The sequence below is a fragment of the Lactuca serriola genome, chromosome 6 (assembly GCF_051521515.1).
Source record: "Lactuca serriola cultivar US96UC23 chromosome 6, Lser_US96UC23_V15, whole genome shotgun sequence".
Classification (NCBI taxonomy): domain Eukaryota; kingdom Viridiplantae; phylum Streptophyta; class Magnoliopsida; order Asterales; family Asteraceae; genus Lactuca; species Lactuca serriola.
Genome location: NC_136413.1, coordinates 135,974,556 through 135,997,325, shown reverse-complemented (window position 1 = coordinate 135,997,325; position 22,770 = coordinate 135,974,556). Strand labels below are relative to the sequence as shown.

The window sequence follows — 22,770 nt, the reverse complement described above, 5'->3', positions numbered from 1 at the left end:
AGAAATACAAGGAAATGGAGCCATTATTGTAGGAATAGATAATAAAGTCAAATATTCAATACAACTTATATCTAATTGTGAGACTTAAGTCGTCCTTTAATATTCCCCGTTGAGCGGTAGGTAAACAAACACTCAAACCGGAACAAAACTCTTAAGTTGTCGAGTCAATCCCTTTGAGAAGATGTCTGCATATTGTAAAGCTGAAGGAATGTGAAGCACCCAAACTTGACCTAACTGAATCTTTTCCCCGGACAAAATGAGTGTACATTTCGATGTGTTTCTTCCGTTGATGTTGAACCGGATTATCTTGTACTGTAGAGACATTGTCACACTAGATGGTGGTAGCCCTCTTTAGGGGAACATACAATTCGAGCAATAGGTTATGGAACCATGTAATTTTGGCAACGAAATTAGTGGATCACTGCCCAATATTCTGCCTCGGCATTCGAACGAGAGACGGTAGGTTGTCGTTTAGATGACCACGAAATGAAATTATTCCCCAAAAATACACAATACCTGGAGGTGGAGCGTCGAGAATCTGCCTCCACTCCGCATCTCAATGAATGAATGAGTAGGTCGGGTGATAAAACAATCTGTAAGCCATATAATATTGTCGATAGGATACAAAAACAGAGGATCCTACTTCGCTCATGCGCCGTCTTTTCACCATCCTACCGCTGGTAAAGCTAGCAGTCTAATAAAATTTATGCATGTTAAGACAGCACACTAGTACATTTTCATTAACCATTGAGCCCATGCGTCCGTTTGGGGATCACAGGACTATGCGGAAGAGCCTTCTGAGGGGGGTATCCCTAAGGAAAACCTTCTCCTTTAATACGCCGAAGGTCTCAGATTTAAAATTCCTAGCCCGTAGGTCTGTACGCATTAAGTGTCCCGACGTGACCTGTTGGAACTGCAAAGAGAGTGGTCATGTCAAAAGTCGGTGCTCAATGTTCATGACAAATAAATACCAAAAGGAGATGAATATGGAAGAGGATTTTGAAGGTGTCATGCTTATTTGTTGAGTTGAAAACTCAATAGAATCCTGGGTCTTGGATTCTGGTGCGTCATTTCACGCTAGTCATTCCAGAGATGTGATGCAAAACTTCAGGCATTACCAAGGGAAGGTCAGATTAGAAGATAACAAGTGTTTAGACGTCATTGGTGTCGGAGATGTGGTTCTCAAGACGAATCTGGGTACATATTGGACTTTGAAGAATGTCAAATTCATTCCAGATCTAAAGAGAATGTTGATAGCAGTTGAGCAAATTGAATATGACGGTCATCATGTTACATTTGATGATCACAAGTAGAAGGTGAAGAAGAGAAACTTGATCGTTGCTAAGGGTCAGAAACATGGTACACTATATGTGGTGGAGGTTTCTAAAAATGAAGCACGCATTGTTGAAAGAGTTGGGACATACGCTCTATGCCACCAAAGATTTATTCATATGATTAAAGAGGGAATGAGGAAGCTTGTATCCAGTGGGAGGATGCCAAATTCGAAGATTGTGTAGATGCTTCTAAGCCATGCTCTAGAAGAAAGTCAGTTTTGCGAAGATATATAATCTGCTTATGTTTGGGAAGTTAGTTTCAGTTCATTCTGGTATTTATAGTGTCCCACTTCAGTTTCTTCAGTGGGAGGATCCCAAAATCATGTAAGACCTATCATTGATCAAAGGATAGGCAAATGTTCAGAAAGCAGTGGGAGCTCTGATAAACCTGAAAATAGTGGGAGCTCTGATGATAATAATTGTGAGGGTGGAGTTATAAGTGTATCAAAGATCAAACCACCTATTATCAAGAAGACCACTAAACAAAAAACTCCAGTGAGCAATTCCCCATCAACCAATGACTTGTTGATGTGTGAGAATTGAATTTGGGTCTTCTGACTTGTTTCTACACTACACTATGGAAGGGGATCCACATAAAAAAAGCTATTTAATTTCATCAACCAATGATGATGTTAGTGTTACATCAAATGTTGCTTCTATTTTGTGGAAAGTACCTTCTGGAATTATGGAACATACAAAAATTGTCTCTATGATTACTTTTATTTCAGCTTTTGTATCTGCTTTCTCAATTTTCAGGGCATGTCTTTATTATCCAAAACACGGAGAGCTACGTTAATTTTAAACAATCTTAATATGTTACAAGTTTCATTACATGAACAATTCTGATTCCTCTAAAAGCACCCTTCATCTTTCTTGAAGACGTGGGCCATTGCTTAAAAGTTTTGATAAATAATGAAGATAATGATAAAATTGTTTCATTTTTATTTCTTTATATCTTTAGCAACACCTTCTTGCGATAATCAGCTAGGGCCCACATTGGGTATATATTCCTATACAATGCATAATGCAACATGCAGTTCTTCATAAAGACTCCAGTTATTTCCTGTATTATGTAAACAAAAATAATAAATGTAACACCTTTTTTCATCTTTTCATTTAATTTTACTTGATTCAACTTATTTTTTGTTACCTGTTGTGGAAAATCACCATTTTCCAACTGGGAATTGATCAATAACTTAGCAGCTCTGTGTAGGGGTGTTGAATCTCTTTCCATCTATATGTTTTGAATAAATTAATTAATATATTATTACAAAAGAAAATGAATATTATAATTGAATTTAGAATTTAGAATAAAAATAAAATAGTGACCTGTTGAGAATGAATCAATCCCATCATAGCCCATGCAGTATGCACCAAGTTAGATCTGCCTCCTTCAAGGGGTATGTATTTCTGTTCATAAAGCAACAAAAAGATTATTCATTTTATTATTTTTTTTCTAAAACAAGTTTTTATCCCATATGCTCATTGAATTATGGGAAAATACCAGCAATAGTCAAAAAATGGGTGGTATTTTCAAAATTTAGACATGAAAATTGACTTTTCCAGGTATAGACATGGATTCCGCGGAGATAGCTCCGTGGAATGGCAAAATCGTAAATAAATCAGAGTATCAAAAGAAAAACTCAAGATCCATTCCGTGGAGCTACCTCCGATGAATGAACTCATTCTGCGGAGGTAGCTCCGACGAATGGATCTTCAAAAAAAAAATTCCACATCGGTTCTTCGGGATTTATATTAATTCCCCAACTAATTATTTTCAAAAAAAGATTATGATAGTATGATAATTAGTTGGAGAATAAATATAAACCCCGAACAATCGATGCGAAAAGAAATCTGAAAATCCATTCCGCGGAGCTAGCTCCGCAGAATGGATCTTGAGTTTTTTTTTAATACACTGATTTATTTACGATTTTGTCATTCCGTGGAGCTACCTCTGCGGAATCCATCTCTATATCCAGAAATCCAATTTTTTGTGACTATATTTTAAAAATACCCCCCATTTTTTTACTAGTTCAGGTATTTTCCCTTGAATTATTACCTTTTCTGGACATGATTTGTAACTTTCACCCCAACCACCATCTTCCAGCTGTGTTTCCAGTAAAAATCTGACAGCTTTCCGAATTGCGTGACAATTTTCAAATGTTTTATTGACAACTGTCAATCCTCCAAGAGCAAACCAAGTACCATATGTAAAACACACCCCCCAGTTTCCATACCTAATATACACAAATTCTCTCATATGTTAAAAACTACAAAAAAGTTGATTTTAATTAAAAACAAAAACAAAAAACAAACCATGATCCATCTTGCATTTGTATTTTCTCCAAGTATCCACTTGCACATGTAAGGAAACTTTCTATTTCTTTTCTTCTATGTTGAGGGTATAACTTTTTAAACAAAACTAGTGCTTGCATTGCTGATGATGTGCACTCAACATACCTAGTCAAGACATTTCGTAAGTCTCGTGAAGGGTAAAATGGCCATTTACATCTTTGGTCATACAACAGTTCTTGTAGAGAGACATAGTAATTTAAAAGAAGATATTGAAATTGTAACGTATGTAGGAATCTTACTCGTGTTCAATGACAATGTCAGCAAAGAACTCTGTAGGATTGAAAATCTATGATGAAGGAGTATAAAATATAAATATCAAATCTTTTGTAACTTAATATATATATATATATATATATATATATATATATATATATATTAATTTCCGAAAATACCTCTAACCATTCTGAAGATCCTGATGGTTCCCATGATGCTACCCCACCATTTTTGCTCTATAATATTATGATCACAATCAAGTTAAAATGTTTAGAAATTAAATTGGAATGTCTATTGAAGAATCCAAATATTTGAGTCTATTTTAATTTTAGGAATGAAATAGACCTGTAGAGAAAGTATTATGTTGACAGCATCTTGCAATTTCTCAGGTTTCATTTTTTCACCAACAATTTCTGGTGGCATTGTTGAGAGTAGGAGACAACACTGGGGGCAAAACAGTAATTTGACAATAAGAACAAACGCGATTTGGAAAATTACGATTGTGGGCATCTCACATCATACCTTCAATGCTTCAGCAGTAGTGTCTGAACCTTGCCATCCATGATCTTGATCTGAAAAAGTCCATGACCCTTTTGAAATATGTCTATGCATGCTCTTAAATTCTCCAGAAGGATTATCTTTAACCTGAAACAATAATTAATGATTAAACAATCCAGTAAAAAAAATTAAGAAATGTTTTTTTAAGAGTTCTAACAACCTGTGAAGCTTTGATAAATTCATGTCCTTTCATCAAAGTAGCCCCAATTTCTTCTGTAAGATCAGTAGCTAGTAAAGCTTGGATGGATAAACTAGCATCCCACCCTTGACTTCCAAAACTCTGTTTCAAATTTATAACAATCAACTTCAAGAATTATAAAATTTATTATATTTTTTATGTTTAGATTTTTATATAACCTGCATTTTCATTCCATCTTCAGCAACCCAAATATAATCAGGGATTCTTGCAAGATGCTTTTTGAAACAAACACCATTTGGATCTTCAACCCAACATGCAAGCATACACAACGACTACACAAAGAATTGTACTTTGATATAATTTACTAGATTTTTCAAATATAATATAGGAAGAAATGATATAATCAAGCTCTTAGATATTTAGATTATGAGATTATCTAACCTTTACAACTGAACCAATGGTGATATATCGACTATTCTCATCTTCATAATGGATATGTTTCATTGTTGTCTCCAATGCTTTCTTTCTTAATTTATTAAATGGCCAACGATTTAATAAAGGCTCAGTGCAAATATATAAACTATCCCACATTAAATCTTGTAGCAACGGATGAGGATAGTATAAATCTTCCTGAAATAATAAGTTTCTGCAAAAGGGTAAGTAAGTATTATTATGCAAACTACACTTTTTACAAATAGTAAAAATTTCACCTTTGCACATAAATGCCTTATACTCTTCCAATTGATTTCATTGTAGGGTTGTGAGTAAAGTTCATCTCTAAGTTGTAGAATCAAAGGAGTAATGGGACCCACAAATCTTTTTCCATAGAGATACGACATTGGCATGTATACAAGCCGACAATAGCACCATAGTTTAGCTACATTTGTCCATTAAGCCGAGCCGATTAAGCCCATTAAGCCCAATAAGTCAAAAAGAAACATAAAGTATTCACTATTCACTAACCTGGATACATAGGAAGAAAAGAAGGGAGGATCCAGAACTCTGGAGGCATAGGGTTGGTTCCTGCCCACTCACACACACCAAGTATCTAAAACAAATAATATTTTATAACTTTGTTACATATATATATATATATATATATATATATATATATATATATATAGAAACTAAAGAATATATAATATATACACAAAAAAGGAAAAAGAAAAAGTTGATGTATTACAGAAAGCCATGTTTTGCCCCATGATGGAATAGTGGTGACACTGCCATGATCCAGGATCCATTTTCGGGCTTTGGTGCATGCACCATTCAGACCACCATCCAGACCTTCACCCAAAAGTCGCATGCAAATGTAACTTAATGTTGTCCCAAACATCGTGCTATGTCCCTCTATGTGAAACCCCCATCCACCATCTTCATTCTATAAGCAATAGTAATTAGTATTGTACTTCTGTTGATTTGTTTGTTATATCATCATAGTTGCATTTCTTCTTAAGATGTCTTAATCAGAAAAAAAGAAAAAAAAGAGTTGGAAATATAATATGCTAATGAAAATACATTGTTATTTCTTGCATACGTTCCGATTTAAAATAGTTGTACCTGATGACAATATAAATACCGTAAAATTTCTTTACGGTATTCTTTTGGGAAAACAACGTCAAGATGATTGGTAATATACAGACAGATAACCAATGGTTGTATGAAATACAGTGGGCCTGCATTTTCAGCAGGCCAGTGACCATCACTGGCCTGCAAAGCTGTGAAAAAGTTGACACACCTTCTCAGTGTGGTTGTAGCTTTTTCACACGATATCTCTTCAGAATCCTCTATTTTCACCTGAGGTATCGTTTGTTTGAATTTCTTCTCTTTCAAAAACTACGCATTATATAAATAAATATTATCCACGTATTTTATAAACAATTAAACAAATATCAATGAGTTTAAATTTTCGTTCAACCTGCATGCGCCAAAGGACATCACTACTCGGCTTGACCCGGTGTCGATGGTTCCAGAACTCGGTTCGAGCCTCTTCGACCGCGGCTCGGTCTTCTGGGGTTCCATGGCTCGGGTCAAACTCCCATATTTGTCTCCCGATAAAGTTGTTTGTGGAATAGAGATTCGGATCATTGCCTCCTTCTGCTATCTTTAATCTCCACATTTTGTTTTGTCATGAAAGTATTAAGTGAATGAAATTGAGAAGGAAATATGGGAAAAGTGTGGTAGGGTGTAGTGTTTTTATATTGAGAAATGTGAATTTAAGAGCATAATTCTATGATTACTAAGTTATGGGATTACTTCTTAAAGTGATACACGATTTTATATCAGTAGATAGTATATTAGGTATGGTGGAACCATTACTTTATCCTAATGTGAATTATTTGATTTTTTGGTCACGCAATCCATAGTCCATACATGCAGTTTAATTTGAATTATTCAACTATTGCAATCACTATACACAATAGGCAGGTAAAATATCTTTTTACAAAATCATGCTGTTTAATTTTTATCCACAAGGATACTTACTTCCATTAATCACCAATCAATGACTTTTTGAGTTATTCGATCTTTTGGTCACGCAATCCATACATGCAATCCAATTTGAATTACTCAACTATTACAATCACCATACACAAACAATGAGTGCACTCAAATTCTCATATCTCATAGTCAAAATTATGGAATCCATTCACCACTAACAAGTTAAACATAAGACTAGGGTTGGGAATTAGTGGTCATGTTTCCATCCTTCAATCCATTGGTCCACATCACATGAGTCAGTTTTTCTCTTTCTTCCCACAGTATCTTTCAACCATCCTTTGTCTTCTTATTCATTTTCATTTCTTGCTTGGGTGGTTGTCTTTCATAACCTACCAAAGTTGATTACCACAATATCCATAACCTGTGTACAAACTGCATAACACTACTAGAAACATGGATTTCAAAGACGGACCAATCCGTCGCTAAAGAATGTTTGCGACGGATCATCGGCAGACATACTCCATAGGTGGTTAAAGTGTGGCTAATGACTTACAGATGGATTTAGCGACGGATTACTTATTCCTTGCGACGGCCTTAGCAACGGAATATCTGTCGCAAATACATCACTTAACGCATTTATTTAGGACATTGGCGACAAAACTCAATAACATTATTCTCTATCTCTGTTTTTTTTATATTCTGTTGCTGATCCCTAGCTAATATGTAAATATCTTTTTTTTTTTTTGGATTACATATCTAAAACAAAAAGAATACCAAAAACATCGAACAATTATACAATCCCAATCCATTATCATTTAAATACATAAGCATTAAATAAATATACAATCTAAAACAAACATTAACATTAAAATACTAAAGTTAAAATCCAAAACAAACATTAACATTAAAATACTAAAGTTAAACATTGATTGATATTTGATTTCATAAGATAATGTACCAAAATTCTCAATTTCCTATCATATTTTGCATTTCATCATACATCTTCTCCATTCCTACATATCTTGCATCCAAAAGAATGACTGGAATGGAATTGGATTCCGATTCCTATTAAATCCCATGGATTACTGTTTTCAGGTTCAACTTTCCATTTGATCCTGTTTTGTTAGAAGAATGGAGACTGGTTTTTGATCCTCTGTGAAAGAAACAAAAAGATGAGTAATTTGAAAGAAAAAAAATGTATAAAAGTATACCACATTTTTAAATATACATACCTAAGCTCCAGAAACAGTCATCAATTTTAACAGACGTGTACAAGTCCCCCTGTATTTATATATAAAAGAAAAGGTATGTTAATGAAGTTTATATTAATGAAGTATTATTTCATAAAACAATAAAAGTACCTGCCATCAATCATTTCAAGGAGCTTGTTTTGATATTTTCTGCCCAAAATTAACCTACATGTAAATAGAGTCATTAACTAGCAACTCAAAGATCTTTTACAAAAAAGATGTAGTTCTCTTTTAGCTCAAAAAATAGGAAACAACTTACATGAGCTTTGGATCAAAGAAGGATTTGACTGAAATAGGAGAACAAATTTGAACACAAAAGCCTACAAAATTAGATTAACAAGAAAATATTAATAATAATATTCTAGAGAGAAATAACAAAATTAACCTTTAAGAAAAACTTACAATCTTGTTGAACTTTTCAATGGTGGCCAATGGTATTGTTCCAAGTGCATTAACTTCCATGGATTCTTCACTCTTATAGAAGATAACAAAATGTGTCAGATATAAGAGAAATTGACAAAGCTTGGTGCTAAGATGAATATTGAATCAAGCCATTTGATTTGCTACTAGATATCTACAACAAACTTCTGACGAACATTAAACATTGAACATTGTACATTTTCAATATCATATATAAGTTCTACAACTGGAAATTATAGTTGGTTTGTACTATGGCATGATTCAGTAACAAAAAAGATCAATAGATGGACAATTTACCAGGAAAACAAGAAGAAAATTGGTCACAACAATGGTACCTGCTTCACCAGTGTTAAAAAGACCACCATGCCCCTAACAACAAAACACACAAATATGAGACAAAGGCTTTTAAGTTTTAAATGAAATGAAATTAGCACAACATAACAACAGGAAAGCAACTATACACCACCAGAACACAATTTAAATGAAATGAAATTTTTTTAGCACTCCATCGTTGTGTCTACCATAATCCTTCCTCCATTTTATAATATCAGCCATATTTGTTTGTCTTCTTAATATCAAACTACCTGCTATGAACTCTCACAAATATTAAGAAACGGAAGGACAATCAAATGATCGATATTGTATTCGAGATGCTATGGTCTCCTAAATAGAAGAAACTTCTAATTCTTTCTGCTTATTTCAATAAGGATATACCTTTCCTAATATATAGACTGCCATGACAGAGAATGATCCTAATTCCCAAATTGCCCCTACTGTCTCACCAATCTTGCAGTGCTTTCGTGAGTGTCTGTGGTCCCCTCCATAAATGGAATCTTTTTAGTCCTCTTTCTCTGATAGGTGAATTGCACTGGTGGGTGCACCACACTACCTTGCCTTCAAAAATCTGTTTCATCAATCATCATGTCAGAATATTAACCACTGTTAATCAAACCAGCATTTCAAAATAGTAAACTGATACACCAAGAACAAACTCAAAAGGGGTTAATTATGACATTAACATCATGTAGTAAGGAAAGCTTACACTTCTCTCCTCGAAGTAGTATTCAATATCCCCTTGTCGAATCAGTTCAAATCTTAAAAAAAAATCTGTATGCTAATTTATATAATCTAGAACATAGAAATTAGAGTTAAGATGATAATCAATATGAAAACCCTAGGAAAACCAAAATTAAAGAGTTAAAGAAGGTAGAGATTAGAAAACGAGTGGTCATATGAGCTAGAAATGAAAGAGAAGTAAGAGATCTACATGGAAATGCAACTTACACACTATTAGAAATTAACCAGAATTGGAAGCTGATAAAGAATACTTTAGATTTTCTCGAGTTTACACGATCTGAAGCAGCAATGGATGAACCAACAGATCAAATGGCTTTGATAGGGAAACGAGTGAGTCAATAAGGAAGGGAGATGAACCGAGTGGAAAGCGAATGAGGATGTGATTTCTGAGATTTTTCTTTAATGAGCTTCAAGTGTACTTCAGAGAGTGATGCAGAGAGGGACGATGCATGTGGACGGCGGTGGAGGTGATTTCTCAGGGCGGAGGAGTGGATTTGAGTCGATATTATAGAGGGTTGATTAGGGCTTCGGGAAGAAATCATTTAGGGCTTGGGAAGAAATCGGAGGGAATGAAAATAGGAGGGAACGAAAAAGAAAGAAAAGCAGGAACGAAAAATAACATGAGGGAATTAAAAAAAAAAAAAAAAAGAAGCGTCTGATTTTCTACGAGGGATTGGCGAGGCCCAAGAAAAAAAGGCTTGTGGTTTTAAGCAATGTGTCTTTGTTCCCTAGCTAAAAGGAGTTAATTTGCGATAAAATACCGACAGACTGTTTTTTGTCGATAAATTCTTAACATTCTGTCGCTAATCGTTTGGTAATACCTCTCAAAATTTGTATAAGTTTTTTTGGTCCATATATTTATGTTTTCCATCGCTGATCTCTCGATATTTCATCACTGATTAGCTAAAGATCAAATCTGTCGATGAAGGTCAGGTTTCTAGTAGTGTAAATGCATACAAAGTATATAAATGTGTTGTGTTCTAGCCCTTTTTGTGAAGCCATTATTGCTGACAAAAAGAAACCTAGGGTGGCAAAGATTTCATATCCTCGATGAACACATTAAATGGAGAGGCTGGAATGGTGGCTGGGTTTTAGTATAATTAGAGTTTCTAGCATCAGTTGTAATGCATCCAAAACTCAGAGAGCATTTAATGCATTAAAAAAACATTAAATGGAGAGGCTGAAATGGTTACTCGATTGATAATATACTCAGGTAGCCCGAGCTTGACTCGAATTGAACCGAGTCGGATTCAAGTATTTTTTGAGTCGATCTCGAGTATCTCACGAGCTAGCTCGACTCAATTACATCTCTAACTTTGACAAATGACTTATTAGGTAAATAAATTAAAAATAAACGTACTCTAACTAAAAATAGTAAACAATGTGAATGGTTACTTTGGTAGGGGTGTGTTCTTGGGAATAAGAACATCTATGTAATTATATTGACCATTATAAATCATTGTTATTCCCAGTGGGAGGGAAGTGAGCTTCACTAATATAAAATTGTTATCGACTTCTTTGTCATCATCATTTCGAGTAAACTTAGAGGCAAATATTGCAGCCCTATACGCGACAGTCTCGTCCCCATTAAGGTTTTTGTAAAGTTGTTTGCCATTAAAAAAATCCTCCATCATTTTCTGTAGCTTTGGGGTCCTGTTGGAACCGCCGACAAGAACCACATCATCAACTTCATGTTTCTCCATGTTGGTTTCCTTTAGACATTTTCCAACCAACTTAATGCATTTCTCAAAGTATTTAGAGTTTATTTGATCAAATTTAGTCTTGTAAATTGTAGCTGTAAAATCATTACCATCAATGTCTACTATAGTTGAAGTGGAAGAGGAAAGCATACTTTGCTCTCTCACGGACAGTTTTGAGCTTCATCATGGCTTTCGCATTAACTACCAGGTTCTTATTGTGTTTCTTTTTCAAGTCCTTAACAAAATTATCTATAAGTCCATTGTCGAAATCTTCTGCACCCAAGTTGGTGCCCCCTCCAAAAGTTTTGAGCTTAATCTTATTTTTCTCACAGATATCAACTTCCAAAGCAACTACATGGGTTGTGGTACTTTTGATGTAGATGTCTTTGAACTTAATGTCGGAGAAGAAAATAAGATTAAGGTCAAAGCTTTTAGAGGGGACACCAGTTTGGGCGAAGAGCTTTTCAAGAATGAAATAATAGACAATTTTGCTAAAGACTTGAAAAAGAAACAAAATAAGAACCTGATAGTTAATGTGAAAGCCATGACGAGGCTCAAAACTGTCTATGAGAGAGCAAAGTTTGTTGTCCTCTACCACTTCAACTATAGTAGCCATTGATGGTTTGCTTGATGATAATGATTTTACAGCTACAATTAACAATGCTAAATTTTATCAAATAAACTCTAAATACTTTGAGAAATGCATTAAGTTGGTTAGAAAATGTCTAAAGGAAACCAACATGGAGAAGCATGAAGTTGATGATATAGTTCTTATTGGGGTTCGAGTAGGTTCCCAAAGCTACAGAAAAATGTTGGGAGGATTTTTTAATGGTAAACAATTTTCCAAAAGTTTGAATGGGGATGAGGCTATCACGTGTGGTATGCAATACTAGCCTCTAAGCTTGCTCGAAGTGATAATAACAAAGAAGTCCATAACAATTTTGTGTTAGTGGAGCTTACTTCCCTCCAACTGGGAATAAAAATGACACCTAATGTTGGACCTAATTACATGAATGTCATTGTGCCCAAGAACCCATACCAACTACCATTATAAGATCAATTCAATCACTACCTTGAAAGGCAACTATGCTATAATCTTCTACACTTTAGGCTCGTTGTACCTCCTCCCAATGAGCCTCTTTATATCTTAAAGTTTAGAGGATTCCCATTAGCAAGACGAATCAAAATATAAAAATCAACCGATAATAATTAAGATACATGTAACAACAAATGGTCCCCCTATTCTTTCAACTTTTAGATTCCAAAGAAAAATATAAAATGGGAAATGAAGACAAAAATAACTTACCAAGGACAATGTTACTAGGGTTCCGAGCCATCTAGTACTTTGCAGCATTGCCTACCATCATTTTCTCATCATCAAACACTATGACAGATGGCGTGATTTTCTATCCTAGTTCGTTGGGTATGATGTCCACCCGATTTTTTGCTTCACACCAAACGCCAACACAAGAGAACGTAGTTCCAAGGCTGCTCCTTTTCCGCTTGCAGACATTCTTGAACCCGAAAACATTCTACATGGGACAATCTCAAATCATTAATCTCAACTTCAAATACAAAATCCATTCAATCATGATCAACTTATCAACACATCCAATTTATAATACTAAACTTGAGGCACACATATTTTGAAAAGCAAAGATGAATTTAAAAAAAAATAAAAAAATAAAAAAATAAAAAAAAAAAACGAAAAAAGAGTACTAGACAAAAGAGCTATAAAGAATGGAATCTTGAGACTGATTTCATGAAGCACGAATCATGGGTCATAGCAATCAAATAATTACCAAAACATTGCAATGAAACTAAACATTGAGTCACTGATGGCTTGTATCTTCACCACCAACTCACCAAGGTTATAATTTAAAATACACCTTAGTTAACAAGTAAGAACCCTTGGATAGGTTAAGGGGGTGTTTGTCTAAGCTTATTAAAAATGTTTTTAACTTTTTAACTTATAGCTTATTAGCTTATAGCGGTGTCAAAACAGAGATTTTTTTTTTTTTTTAAAGTGTTTCGATTAGTTTATCAGAACGCTATATGCTGATAAGCTATTTTTAGTGTTTGGCAAAAAAAAAAAAAAAACTGCTTATATATGTAAAATTACCAAAAAGAGCTTCCTTTTATATTATGACTTATTTTGATGTATCACCATCAACAAGATTATCATTGTTGGTGTCCATAACCTAAACTACATTCAAGTATCATATAAGCATCTTAAGAATATCATTCAAAACAATATGTATGTTCCTGTTATGAACACAATGTGTTTGGTCCTATACTAATTGAATATAGAGATAAATTAGGATATTAGAAAATACTACAAAAAATAATTGGCTAATGTTGTTTCTGTTGCAGCCATAACACGATTTTGATTTCACACATAAAACTAAAATTTGCAGAAATCACATAGATTTGGATTGCAACAAACTCATATGATTTCGATTTCAACTAAAATAAGATTTCGATTTCAACTAAAATAAGGGGGAAAAGGAAAATCGATTGCAGGCAAAATGCAGTTGAACGAAAGCAGGATGAAGAAAATCGCACCTGAATCGAATCTGTGGGGTGCGATGGTATCCGGCGGCGAGCAATCGGGAATCGAGCCGACGAGAGAAGAATGGAGGCGTGCTGTGTGTGTGTTTTTCTTGTCTGGTGTCGCAGCATATCAACAAAAACCTTTTTATTAGTTTTAGGGGTATATTGGTCAATTCCTAAATGTAATGAAATAAGCGTTTTTTTGTTAGTGTAGACAGCTTATCAAAATTGAATTAGTTCCTCTTTGTTTACTCTCTTAATTTCATAATTAAGATACAGTGTCTTAAAATTTCAAATTCACACCTTTTGTTTGCGTATTATTTTTTACCTTTTAAAATAAAAAATACCTCTTGTTTATTCAGAGAATAAACCAAGTCTAAAAAATAAAAAAAATAAAAAAAGAGACGTGCTTCCTTTTTTTCCTATTTGCCCTAAACAGATCGATGCCTCTTATTTTTCCTTGTTTACGAGAGTTATCATCCGGCTATAACCTATTTTTAAAAAATTGTCATCCAAATATAGGGACGAACAAGGTATTGGCCAGGGCCCGAAACCTGCGGTTACTATGAAGTTAGAACAGGAACCGATTTAGGAGGTTCTTAAATTTTTGGAACGAATTCCGGAACCGGCGGTTTCAGTTCCAAGAGCGGGTAAAAAAATAATATAAGTTACAACAGCAATAAAAATTATGATATAAGCTACAACGGCAAAAAAAATAATCATTTTAAAAAAGATAATTCAAGATCCAATTAGATAGTCTCAACATATATCCAATCAGATAATTTCAACATATGTCTTACTCATCAATATTGTTACGATCAATTCTTTAAGTATTAAGTATTTTTAAATTTTAATATTTCGGAACCGGTTCCAGCGGTTACTCGGCGGGTAACGGTTCCTAAAAAATGAAAATTGAAATCGGTCATAGACGGTTCCCACTTATAGGAATCGGAACCGGAACTAGAACCACGGTTCCGAGGTGGTTCCAGTTCCAAAAAAAAACGGATATCCATTATATGTACGCATCCTTATCCAAACACTCTTTTTTGGTTGATATCGATGTGGAACCGATAACAAGTCAAAAAACTCATTAAATAAATTTAGTCAAACACTCCCTAACTTGCAAAAAAAACATAGAATAGATTCTTCAACAATAACTCAAGAAACAATTAACATGGAACAAACCCTATTCAATCACTTACTTGGGAAATAACGAAGCGCATCGCGGGTAAACATACTTTTCAAACGTCAATTTTCAAAATCAAATGAAAGAATCTAATCGAAGACATCGCCACTCTGTTCACTAGCTAGCTGAGTCATCTTTCTCATTTGCCCCTTTGTGCTCGTTGACGCTTTCTTCCACTCGATCGCCTTGCTCCGCCACTTCCTCGTTACGAAGACATCGCCTCTCTTTTCACCGGCTGCATCCGACCACCACTTTCACCCTGCACCGATAGTCGTCGCCACCCTCCCCATCGACCATCGCCACCATCGTTACCTACCATATTGACCACCGCTACCGCCCCTTTCCTTTATTCTCGATCTCCACATGGCAATTAGGGCTAAAAGGGAGATATAGTTTTTATTTTGTATACGTTTAATCCTTATTGCGTCTTTTTAAATAAAACACATTTAGTCCCTATGACCTATGGATGAGATTTAAAACTAGAAAACTGCACCAAAACCGGAACCGTTGAACTGGAATATGCTAAATCGGTCCGGGTTTTGGGTTTAAATAATAGCCTTATCCGGGTTTCGGGTATTCCATGTTTATGCTAAGAATTACTCGGAATGTAAAGAGTTTTTTAATTTAGTATATAATTATTGTGATTTTAAGTTATTGATCGGTTAAAGGTATTGAAATATTCACAAAACCATGTTTCATGTTGAATGCAGACCTGCTACAAATTGTAATAATAATCTTAATTAATATACTATAGCTAAAACACCAGAAACTTGTGTTTAAAAAATAAAAACAGCCACATCATACTTAAATAGCTAAACATTTCTTATTTTATTAATCAAGATAAAACAAAGTTTACATCTTTGAACCCTTGATCACGTTTCATAAAATAGAATCCACCTTTTCCAGGATTCTTTCTACCAGAATTATTATTAACATAAAGGAGTAAGTAAGCTCCATCTTAAACTTTTTACCATTTTACCCTTCTATATCTGTTTGCGCCTCTCCAACATCTGAAGCACCAACCATTGAATCCCAACAAAACCCCAGGTGCAAATGGAGGCTAAATTTGTAATTTTGTACAGAGTTGAAAGCTCAAGAGGGGTTGATTTGAAACTTTATAATTCAAATTATTATGATTCTTTCTTTTTGGTTATAAGTGTAGGGGTAACAGATGCAATCCCAATGAGAAACAATGTTACTATCGAATGGATGTCATATAGGTCTCCAATTGACTGTAATTCTCCAAGAGTTATTCCTGCCTATAAAATTCTAAATAATTAATACAAAAAAAAGAGCATTGTAATCTCAAATTTGCAAATAAAGTTTATAAATAATACCTTAACTGTGACATAAGCAGCTGGAATGAGCCCAATAGAAGTCGCCATTAAAAATGTATGATAAGGCACATTGACTATTGGTGAAGCAACATTTATGAACATATTAGGCAAAGTTGGAGTCAACCTTAAGAACAACATGTAGTTCAATAACCCATCTTTCCTTTTAGCCACCTAATTATTTTTAAAACAAATTCATCAATCACGACTTAATATGGTAAGCTATATATACAGTAAGCTAACCTGATCTTGAAAGAAAACCAATTTATCGGGCCATAGAGACAAGATAAGGGGTCGCCCGATCAATTTAGATAGAAAGTAGCAAGAAGAAGCACCAGCTGTAGCAGCGAAGACGACAAGAGCTACACCTCTTAAAACCCCAAAAAGGGATCCAGCGAGAAGCGACATGAAAACAGTTCCTGGGATCATAAAAGTTTGCATGAAGATGTATACAGTGCAATACCCCACTAAGACTTGAACTGTGTAGTCGCTTGTATATCTCTCGAGATGATTTCTGGCAAAAATCGAGAAAGGAGATTGATAATGATTAATGAGATGATCGGTTGTGTAAAGCTACGAAATTGTTTTGGAATTCAAAGACAAGATTCAAAATTTCAAATCAATATGATGATAATTGATATCTTTTGGTTGTTGATTGCAAAAGATTTTGCCGATTAATGGAGGCTTACGTGTTTGCTAATCAAACAGGGGATGTGAAGAAGAATTATGAATTGTTGAAAATTAAAAGGATCTAAAATCGTAACACGTAATGGATTTGATTTGTTAAAAGGGGAAAGTAAGTACCTGAGGATATGAAGATCTTCAAGTGTTTTTGGAAGCTTGAGAAAGCTGTAATCAGAATCCGGCAAGGTGAGGTAAACTCCGAGGAGACCAACGGCGAAAGCGAAAACAACACCGGCTGCACCCGCCATCTCCCAAGCCGTTAATGGAAATTTTGATGACATTTCTAATGATTTCATCTTACTTTCATCATTTTTATCATCGTTCACTATTGAAGGTGAGAATGAAGACGAAGAGTTTGTTTCAATCTGTTCTTGTTTCATCTAATCCAATTTTTATTGCTTTTCTTGCCCGTAATGGAGACTTTTGGGTTGGATAAATAAATGGGATTTTAGGGAAACTTTAGCACTGCATTTAAGGCACGAAATTGGGAGATGAAGAACCCAAATACGTTTCTTCTTGGATTAGCTTGTGAGGCAATTCTGTTGATCATTATATGACGATGACGAATTGGGGAATTTCCCATTTTGTGGTTTCTCTCTCCTTTTGGTGAGATTATCATTGAGATTTGGGAATATTCGATGCAATTGATTAGGGTTTGACATGGGCGATATCGTTGAGAATATCCTTTTGGTTCCATGTATTTACATTAAAAAATTCCAATTGAGTGGAATGTTTTTCACATTCTCAAATAAACCTCTATATTACGGATAATGGCTTGAGAGGCTGATATATTTTTGTCTTTGGTCACATTTTGTCACTAATTTTTTTTTTCGTGTTCAATTAACCCTTTAACTTGTTGAATTGTACTAATGTTCCCCTTCCGATTGTTTTTTGCCGGTTTCAAATGACTTATTGATCCTACATGTCAGTTTGATCCTACGTGGCATGTAGGGTTATTGTTATTAAAAAAAGTGGCGTATGTTGTTCATTTATTGTGCCCTAATACCCCGATGGCTTCCTCCTACAGCTTCTCGTCGTCCCTCAATCGATCAAGCAAGAAATCCACAGTGAACGATCCAAAAACTTGTGATTGTGGGTTCCCTGCACATATTCTAACATCAACAACACCAAAGAATCAAGGGAGGCATTTCTCGTCGTCCCTTAATGCTTGTTTGATGATTCCTTCAAAATATTGCCTCTTTCCACTTCTACCAACTGAGGACCTTCTTCTTGGCACGGGAACTGCAGGTGGTGGTGGAGGAGGTAGTTGGGCTACAGGTGGTGGTGGTGGTGGAGGTGGTTGGACTGCAAGTGGTGGTAGAGGGGGCGGTTGGGCTGCAGGTGGTAGTGGTGGAGGTGGTTGGACTGCAGGTGGTGGTGTAGGAGATGGTTGGGCTGCAGGTGGTGGTGGAGGATGTGGTGGTACTTCATTGCCCCTGGATAAACTTGGGCCTGCTCCACTGGCCCTAGATGAACTTGGTACTACAAACAAAAATTAAAATGTCAATTCTTTTTTCAAATGATGTAATGTTTTTAAAAATATTAACCTGATGTATTGCTTTGTTGGTTAGATGGATACTTTTTCTTGTTGTGACCTAGTTCCTTACAAATACCACACCTTATTAGGCTTCCCCTTCTTGTGACAGTTTGTCTACTTGGTCCACTCAACTCTCTTTCAATTTCATCCCTCTTCATTTTCACTGATGGCCTACCAGGTAATCTTGTTTTGGGAGGCAAAGGGTTGTGGTATGGAACATCTGGCCACATATCACTACTATTGAGAGGATTAATGCTATATTTGTAGCATTTTAGGTAAGCCTCATTAGTGTATGATTGGGACACATATGTCTCTGCATCATGATTTAGGTAAGAGATTATTGCCACTCCATGTAAGCATGGTATCCCTGTAAGTTGTCATATTCTACAGGCACACTTCTTTGCAATTAGATCCACTCCATATGCAACACCAGTGAATCTAACCTCATACTTTTGATAACCACAAGGAGTAACTCCCCACAATATGTTTAAGGCAAATATATATATATATATATATATATATATATATATATATATATATATATATATATATATATATATATAAATCAATAACACATCTCCCTAATTAACATAATCATATTAAACTAAAAAACTTACCTATGTTTAACCTTTAACTCTTCTATATGCTTCCTAATAGTTGGACATATATCCAAATCCCATTCCATTCCTTCAACTCTTTGAGTGTATATCCTTTCCATCACAAATAACCTAATCTCCTCTAGCATAGTGATTATAGGTCTCTTTTCTAGCATGCCTAATAGCAGAATTGAAACTCTCACTGACCCCATTCTCCACTGCATCACAATCTCTTCATTCTTGAAAGAATGACTTAGACCAGGTAGTAGGATCTTTGTATATAAGGTAATCATGAGCATGAGTATCAATAGATTTGATCTTCTCCATTACACCTCTGAACTTCTCCATAGTACTAGCCCTTACAGCCCTCCAAAATAACTTCATGTATTCTTGACCAGTAAACCTTTTACTAAAATTGGCCACAATGTGTCTCGCACATTGCCTATGTTCAGCTTCTGGACATCTTTCCTTAACTGCTTATAATAACCCCTACAAATCACAACATCGTTATGAGTGAAAAAGCATAAAAATGAAGCATAAAAGGACCTAGTACTAACCTTGTGTCCATCAGAAAGAAGGGTAATGCCTGCACCAAGACCACCATTAATGTCATCCATAAGCAAATCTATGGACCACTTCCATGTTTTTTTATTCTCAACACATACCACAACCCATGCTATAGGGTAGATGTGGTTGTTTGCATCTTTCCCAATAGCTGAAAGAACTTCTCCTCTAACTATACCCTTTAAAAAGCAACCATTAAGCCTAATTACAGGCCTGCACCCTTCTAACCAACCATCCCTTATAGCTTTGAAACACACATAGAACTTGGAAAAAAAAAGTTGTGGAATATGGCATGATGTCTACATCCAAACTCACAGTAGACCCAAGATTTGACCTGATAATTTCCTCACCATATGACCACAATCTCCCATAATGTTTAATTAGACTTCCTTCAATATCTTGTAATGCAACTTTCTTTGCATTTCTGCATTGCCCCCACTCACATTTATGTTGAACGTCGTTGCACTTTAGCTTTCATCTTCCTTGCACTCATTTTTGGGTTCTCTACAATTTGAATCATAAAATGTTTGCCTATCCATCTGTAAGTTACTATTGACCCAAACTTAAACATCCTACAACAACTATGTTCACTCACTAGAGATTTGATCTGAAAATTCTTTTCTTTACTCATCCAGGAGGCCCATAGTCTGAAGGGGCAAGATGGTGACTTATTCTTTTTGCAACATTTTAGTAACAGTCTATCGCAGTCATTTTTTTCAATCCATAGATCATACCCATTAGCAACTGCATAATTGCTTAACATATGTTTAAGCTCAGTAGGGTTAGAAAATCACATACCTATCATTCATTTCATCTGATCCCATGGATGTCTCTCATCATACACATGGTATTGGGGTGGCACGTATTCATCATCTTGATCTTCACTCTCTGTAGGTTCACAAAGGATGTTTAAAAATCTAACATGTGTAGTTTTGTTTGCTGGAAATGGATAGGTTGCATCATCTTCTTCATGATCAACATAATATGTATATGGAATAACTGAATCCTCATCTTCATCTAGGTCTTCATTTTCACTTTCACTTTCCTCAGCCTCAATCCATTCAAAGATAGGTTCATTATGGTGATCCACATATACATTCATTCTCTTGTCATTAGCATACGCCAAATCCAAAAATTCCTTGTAATCACCCTCGTTCACCAGTGTATGAATTCCCATACCTAAAGACTCTTGTGGAAGGCATAAATGGATGTTTTTGCTTCTCGATTTGGTGAGCTTACGAAGGAATTCCATGAACTGCTCATACCCAAATGCACCAAAGTCAACATCTCGCATTGATGCTCTGTCAGGATCAAAGTAAACTATGCAAACTGACCATTGTAGTGGAAATCCACTATAATGAAGTTCTGCTCAGTAGGATTTGGAGATGATGCCATTCTACAGAACGATTGAAGGAGACGAATGATCGATGGAGAATTTTGTGCCCTAATCAAGTTTAAGGACCAAATGAGACTTCGGGGTGAAGTTTAACGAGAGGGAGACGACAAATCAGGGCCTATATGTCAGCTCTTTCGCCATGTAAGATAAAAAGTACACATAGGATCAATAAATCCTTTAAAATCGGCTACAACCGGTCATAAGAGGAACATTAGTACAATTCAACAAGTTAAAGGGTTAATAAAGCATGAAATAAAGTTCAGTGATCAAATGTGATCAAAGACAAAAGTATCTATCTTACCCTCTCAAGTCATTATCCCTTTATAAAAAGCTTACTAACAAAAGTAACCAAAATTTTATAATATTTGTGTCATGGATAAATGTCTTAGGGTCATTTCATAACCGATATGGTCGATTACACTAACATTAACCTTATTCATGTTTCTCCGATTCATATTATTGGCATGTTGTCACTAATTATCGAATTGTCATCTAAGACTAAAAAAAACTCAATTAATGGAACTTTTTGTTTTCAGCCATTCTAAAATAATTAAATAAACAAATGGAACTTTTTGGTTTAACGGACATACAAATTGTATAAAATATTTTATTTCGTAGAAAATTTTGCTAGGCTAAAACATGCAATTTTGATTCAACCTGAATGGTTTGACAATATTACTCATTGAAAATTAAAAATAGGCAAGAGCATTTTTCACTAACATTCATTTCAATATAATGACTCCTAATATCATTATCATCATTATATACTTATAAATGAGACATTTTTCAATCACCTCATGCATTTGAAACCACCACATAAATTTCCAAACACCTCATGCATTTGAAACCCCAACACTTTTTCACCTTCAAAGTAATTAATGGCACATCACACACTTTATATAACTAACATTTTGAAGCTATGAATGAAACTATGGATGGTGAATTTAGAGCATGACATGAAGGAACAATTGATTTTGCTCCTATATACTTATAAACTAGTTGTGAGACCCGTATATTATACGGGTTGATTAAAACAAAATGTTAAATACGAACGATTAAATAGAAATTTTATTTGAATTTGAAATTGAAATAAATGAAAATTATGAGAAAAAAAAACATGCAAAAAATAAATAAATTAAAATTATTTGTTTAGTGTGTACTAAACGGGTTAATTATTACAAAATGTTAAACATAAAGGTTTAAACTGTAAATTTATTTGAAACTGAATTTGAAAGTTGAAATTTGAAATTAATAGTCATTATGGTAGGTTTAATTTATGGAAACTAAATTAATGATATATTGAAAATTAAAATTAAAGTAATGACAAGTGGAAAATAAATATATCTCAAATTATGACAAAATGACATGTGGCTAATTTTATGAGAGAAGGACATGTGGCAAAGTCATTTTCATTTATTATAGTAGATATGTTCGC

At 34.7% G+C, this 22,770-nt stretch overlaps 3 protein-coding genes across 8 annotated transcripts; all 3 read right to left on the bottom strand.

Annotated features, from left to right (window-relative positions):
• Window positions 1–2,126: 2,126 nt before the first annotated feature.
• Window positions 2,127–6,783, bottom strand: LOC145056912 (beta-amyrin synthase 2-like). Its single transcript, XM_079004641.1, has 17 exons — window positions 6,518–6,783; window positions 6,160–6,435; window positions 5,783–5,980; window positions 5,563–5,647; window positions 5,310–5,476; window positions 5,041–5,229; window positions 4,818–4,931; window positions 4,621–4,740; window positions 4,425–4,547; window positions 4,248–4,346; window positions 4,082–4,138; window positions 3,929–3,975; window positions 3,651–3,794; window positions 3,394–3,571; window positions 2,664–2,744; window positions 2,485–2,568; window positions 2,127–2,397 (listed from the first exon to the last, which is right to left on the bottom strand). Exons 1-17 carry the CDS (start codon window positions 6,716–6,718, stop codon window positions 2,284–2,286), a joined length of 2,277 nt encoding a protein of 758 aa, XP_078860767.1. The 5' UTR covers window positions 6,719–6,783; the 3' UTR covers window positions 2,127–2,283.
• Window positions 6,784–7,917: 1,134 nt separating this feature from the next.
• LOC145056910 (phosphatidylinositol-3-phosphatase myotubularin-1-like) lies at window positions 7,918–14,184 on the bottom strand. Of its 6 annotated transcripts, none has more exons than XM_079004639.1 (11): window positions 14,051–14,184; window positions 12,792–13,017; window positions 12,558–12,631; window positions 9,751–9,836; window positions 9,423–9,612; window positions 9,006–9,077; window positions 8,691–8,762; window positions 8,548–8,608; window positions 8,400–8,453; window positions 8,271–8,319; window positions 7,918–8,191 (listed from the first exon to the last, which is right to left on the bottom strand). In XM_079004639.1, the coding sequence occupies exons 5-9, from the start codon at window positions 9,444–9,446 to the stop codon at window positions 8,449–8,451; spliced, it is 234 nt and encodes a 77-aa protein (XP_078860765.1). In that variant the 5' UTR covers window positions 9,447–9,612; window positions 9,751–9,836; window positions 12,558–12,631; window positions 12,792–13,017; window positions 14,051–14,184; the 3' UTR covers window positions 7,918–8,191; window positions 8,271–8,319; window positions 8,400–8,448. The 6 variants fall into 6 exon arrangements, with proteins under 6 accessions (XP_078860765.1, XP_078860762.1, XP_078860764.1 ...); XM_079004636.1 differs by having other exon boundaries at window positions 9,491–9,612; XM_079004638.1 differs by lacking the exon at window positions 9,751–9,836 and having other exon boundaries at window positions 9,491–9,612.
• A 1,849-nt stretch (window positions 14,185–16,033) lies between these two features.
• On the bottom strand, window positions 16,034–17,913 carry LOC145056909 (putative membrane protein At4g09580). Its single transcript, XM_079004634.1, has 4 exons — window positions 17,363–17,913; window positions 16,802–17,072; window positions 16,562–16,732; window positions 16,034–16,483 (listed from the first exon to the last, which is right to left on the bottom strand). The coding sequence occupies exons 1-4, from the start codon at window positions 17,620–17,622 to the stop codon at window positions 16,355–16,357; spliced, it is 831 nt and encodes a 276-aa protein (XP_078860760.1). The 5' UTR covers window positions 17,623–17,913; the 3' UTR covers window positions 16,034–16,354.
• Between the last annotated feature and the right edge of the window lie 4,857 nt (window positions 17,914–22,770).

What these genes read in the sequence shown, in the direction of transcription:
- LOC145056912 (XM_079004641.1), bottom strand. Translation starts at nt 6,718, where the DNA reads ATGTGGAGATTAAAGATAGCAGAAGGAGGCAATGATCCGAATCTCTAT. An exon ending in ATGTCCTTTGGCGCATGCAG is followed by an intron (nt 6,436 to 6,517) that starts GTTGAACGAAAA and finishes TATAATGCGTAG; the next exon opens with TTTTTGAAAGAGAAGAAATT. An exon ending in GATTGATTCATTCTCAACAG is followed by an intron (nt 2,569 to 2,663) that starts GTCACTATTTTA and finishes CAAAACATATAG; the next exon opens with ATGGAAAGAGATTCAACACC.
- LOC145056910 (XM_079004635.1), bottom strand. Translation starts at nt 12,839, where the DNA reads ATGCTGCAAAGTACTAGATGGCTCGGAACCCTAGTAACATTGTCCTTG. An exon ending in ACGAAAGCACTGCAAGATTG is followed by an intron (nt 9,078 to 9,490) that starts GTGAGACAGTAG and finishes TTTTGTTGTTAG; the next exon opens with GGGCATGGTGGTCTTTTTAA. An exon ending in TTTTAACACTGGTGAAGCAG is followed by an intron (nt 8,763 to 9,043) that starts GTACCATTGTTG and finishes ATCTTCTATAAG; the next exon opens with AGTGAAGAATCCATGGAAGT.
- LOC145056909 (XM_079004634.1), bottom strand. Translation starts at nt 17,622, where the DNA reads ATGAAACAAGAACAGATTGAAACAAACTCTTCGTCTTCATTCTCACCT. An exon ending in TGGTTTTCTTTCAAGATCAG is followed by an intron (nt 16,733 to 16,801) that starts GTTAGCTTACTG and finishes AAAAATAATTAG; the next exon opens with GTGGCTAAAAGGAAAGATGG. An exon ending in CTGCTTATGTCACAGTTAAG is followed by an intron (nt 16,484 to 16,561) that starts GTATTATTTATA and finishes AGAATTTTATAG; the next exon opens with GCAGGAATAACTCTTGGAGA.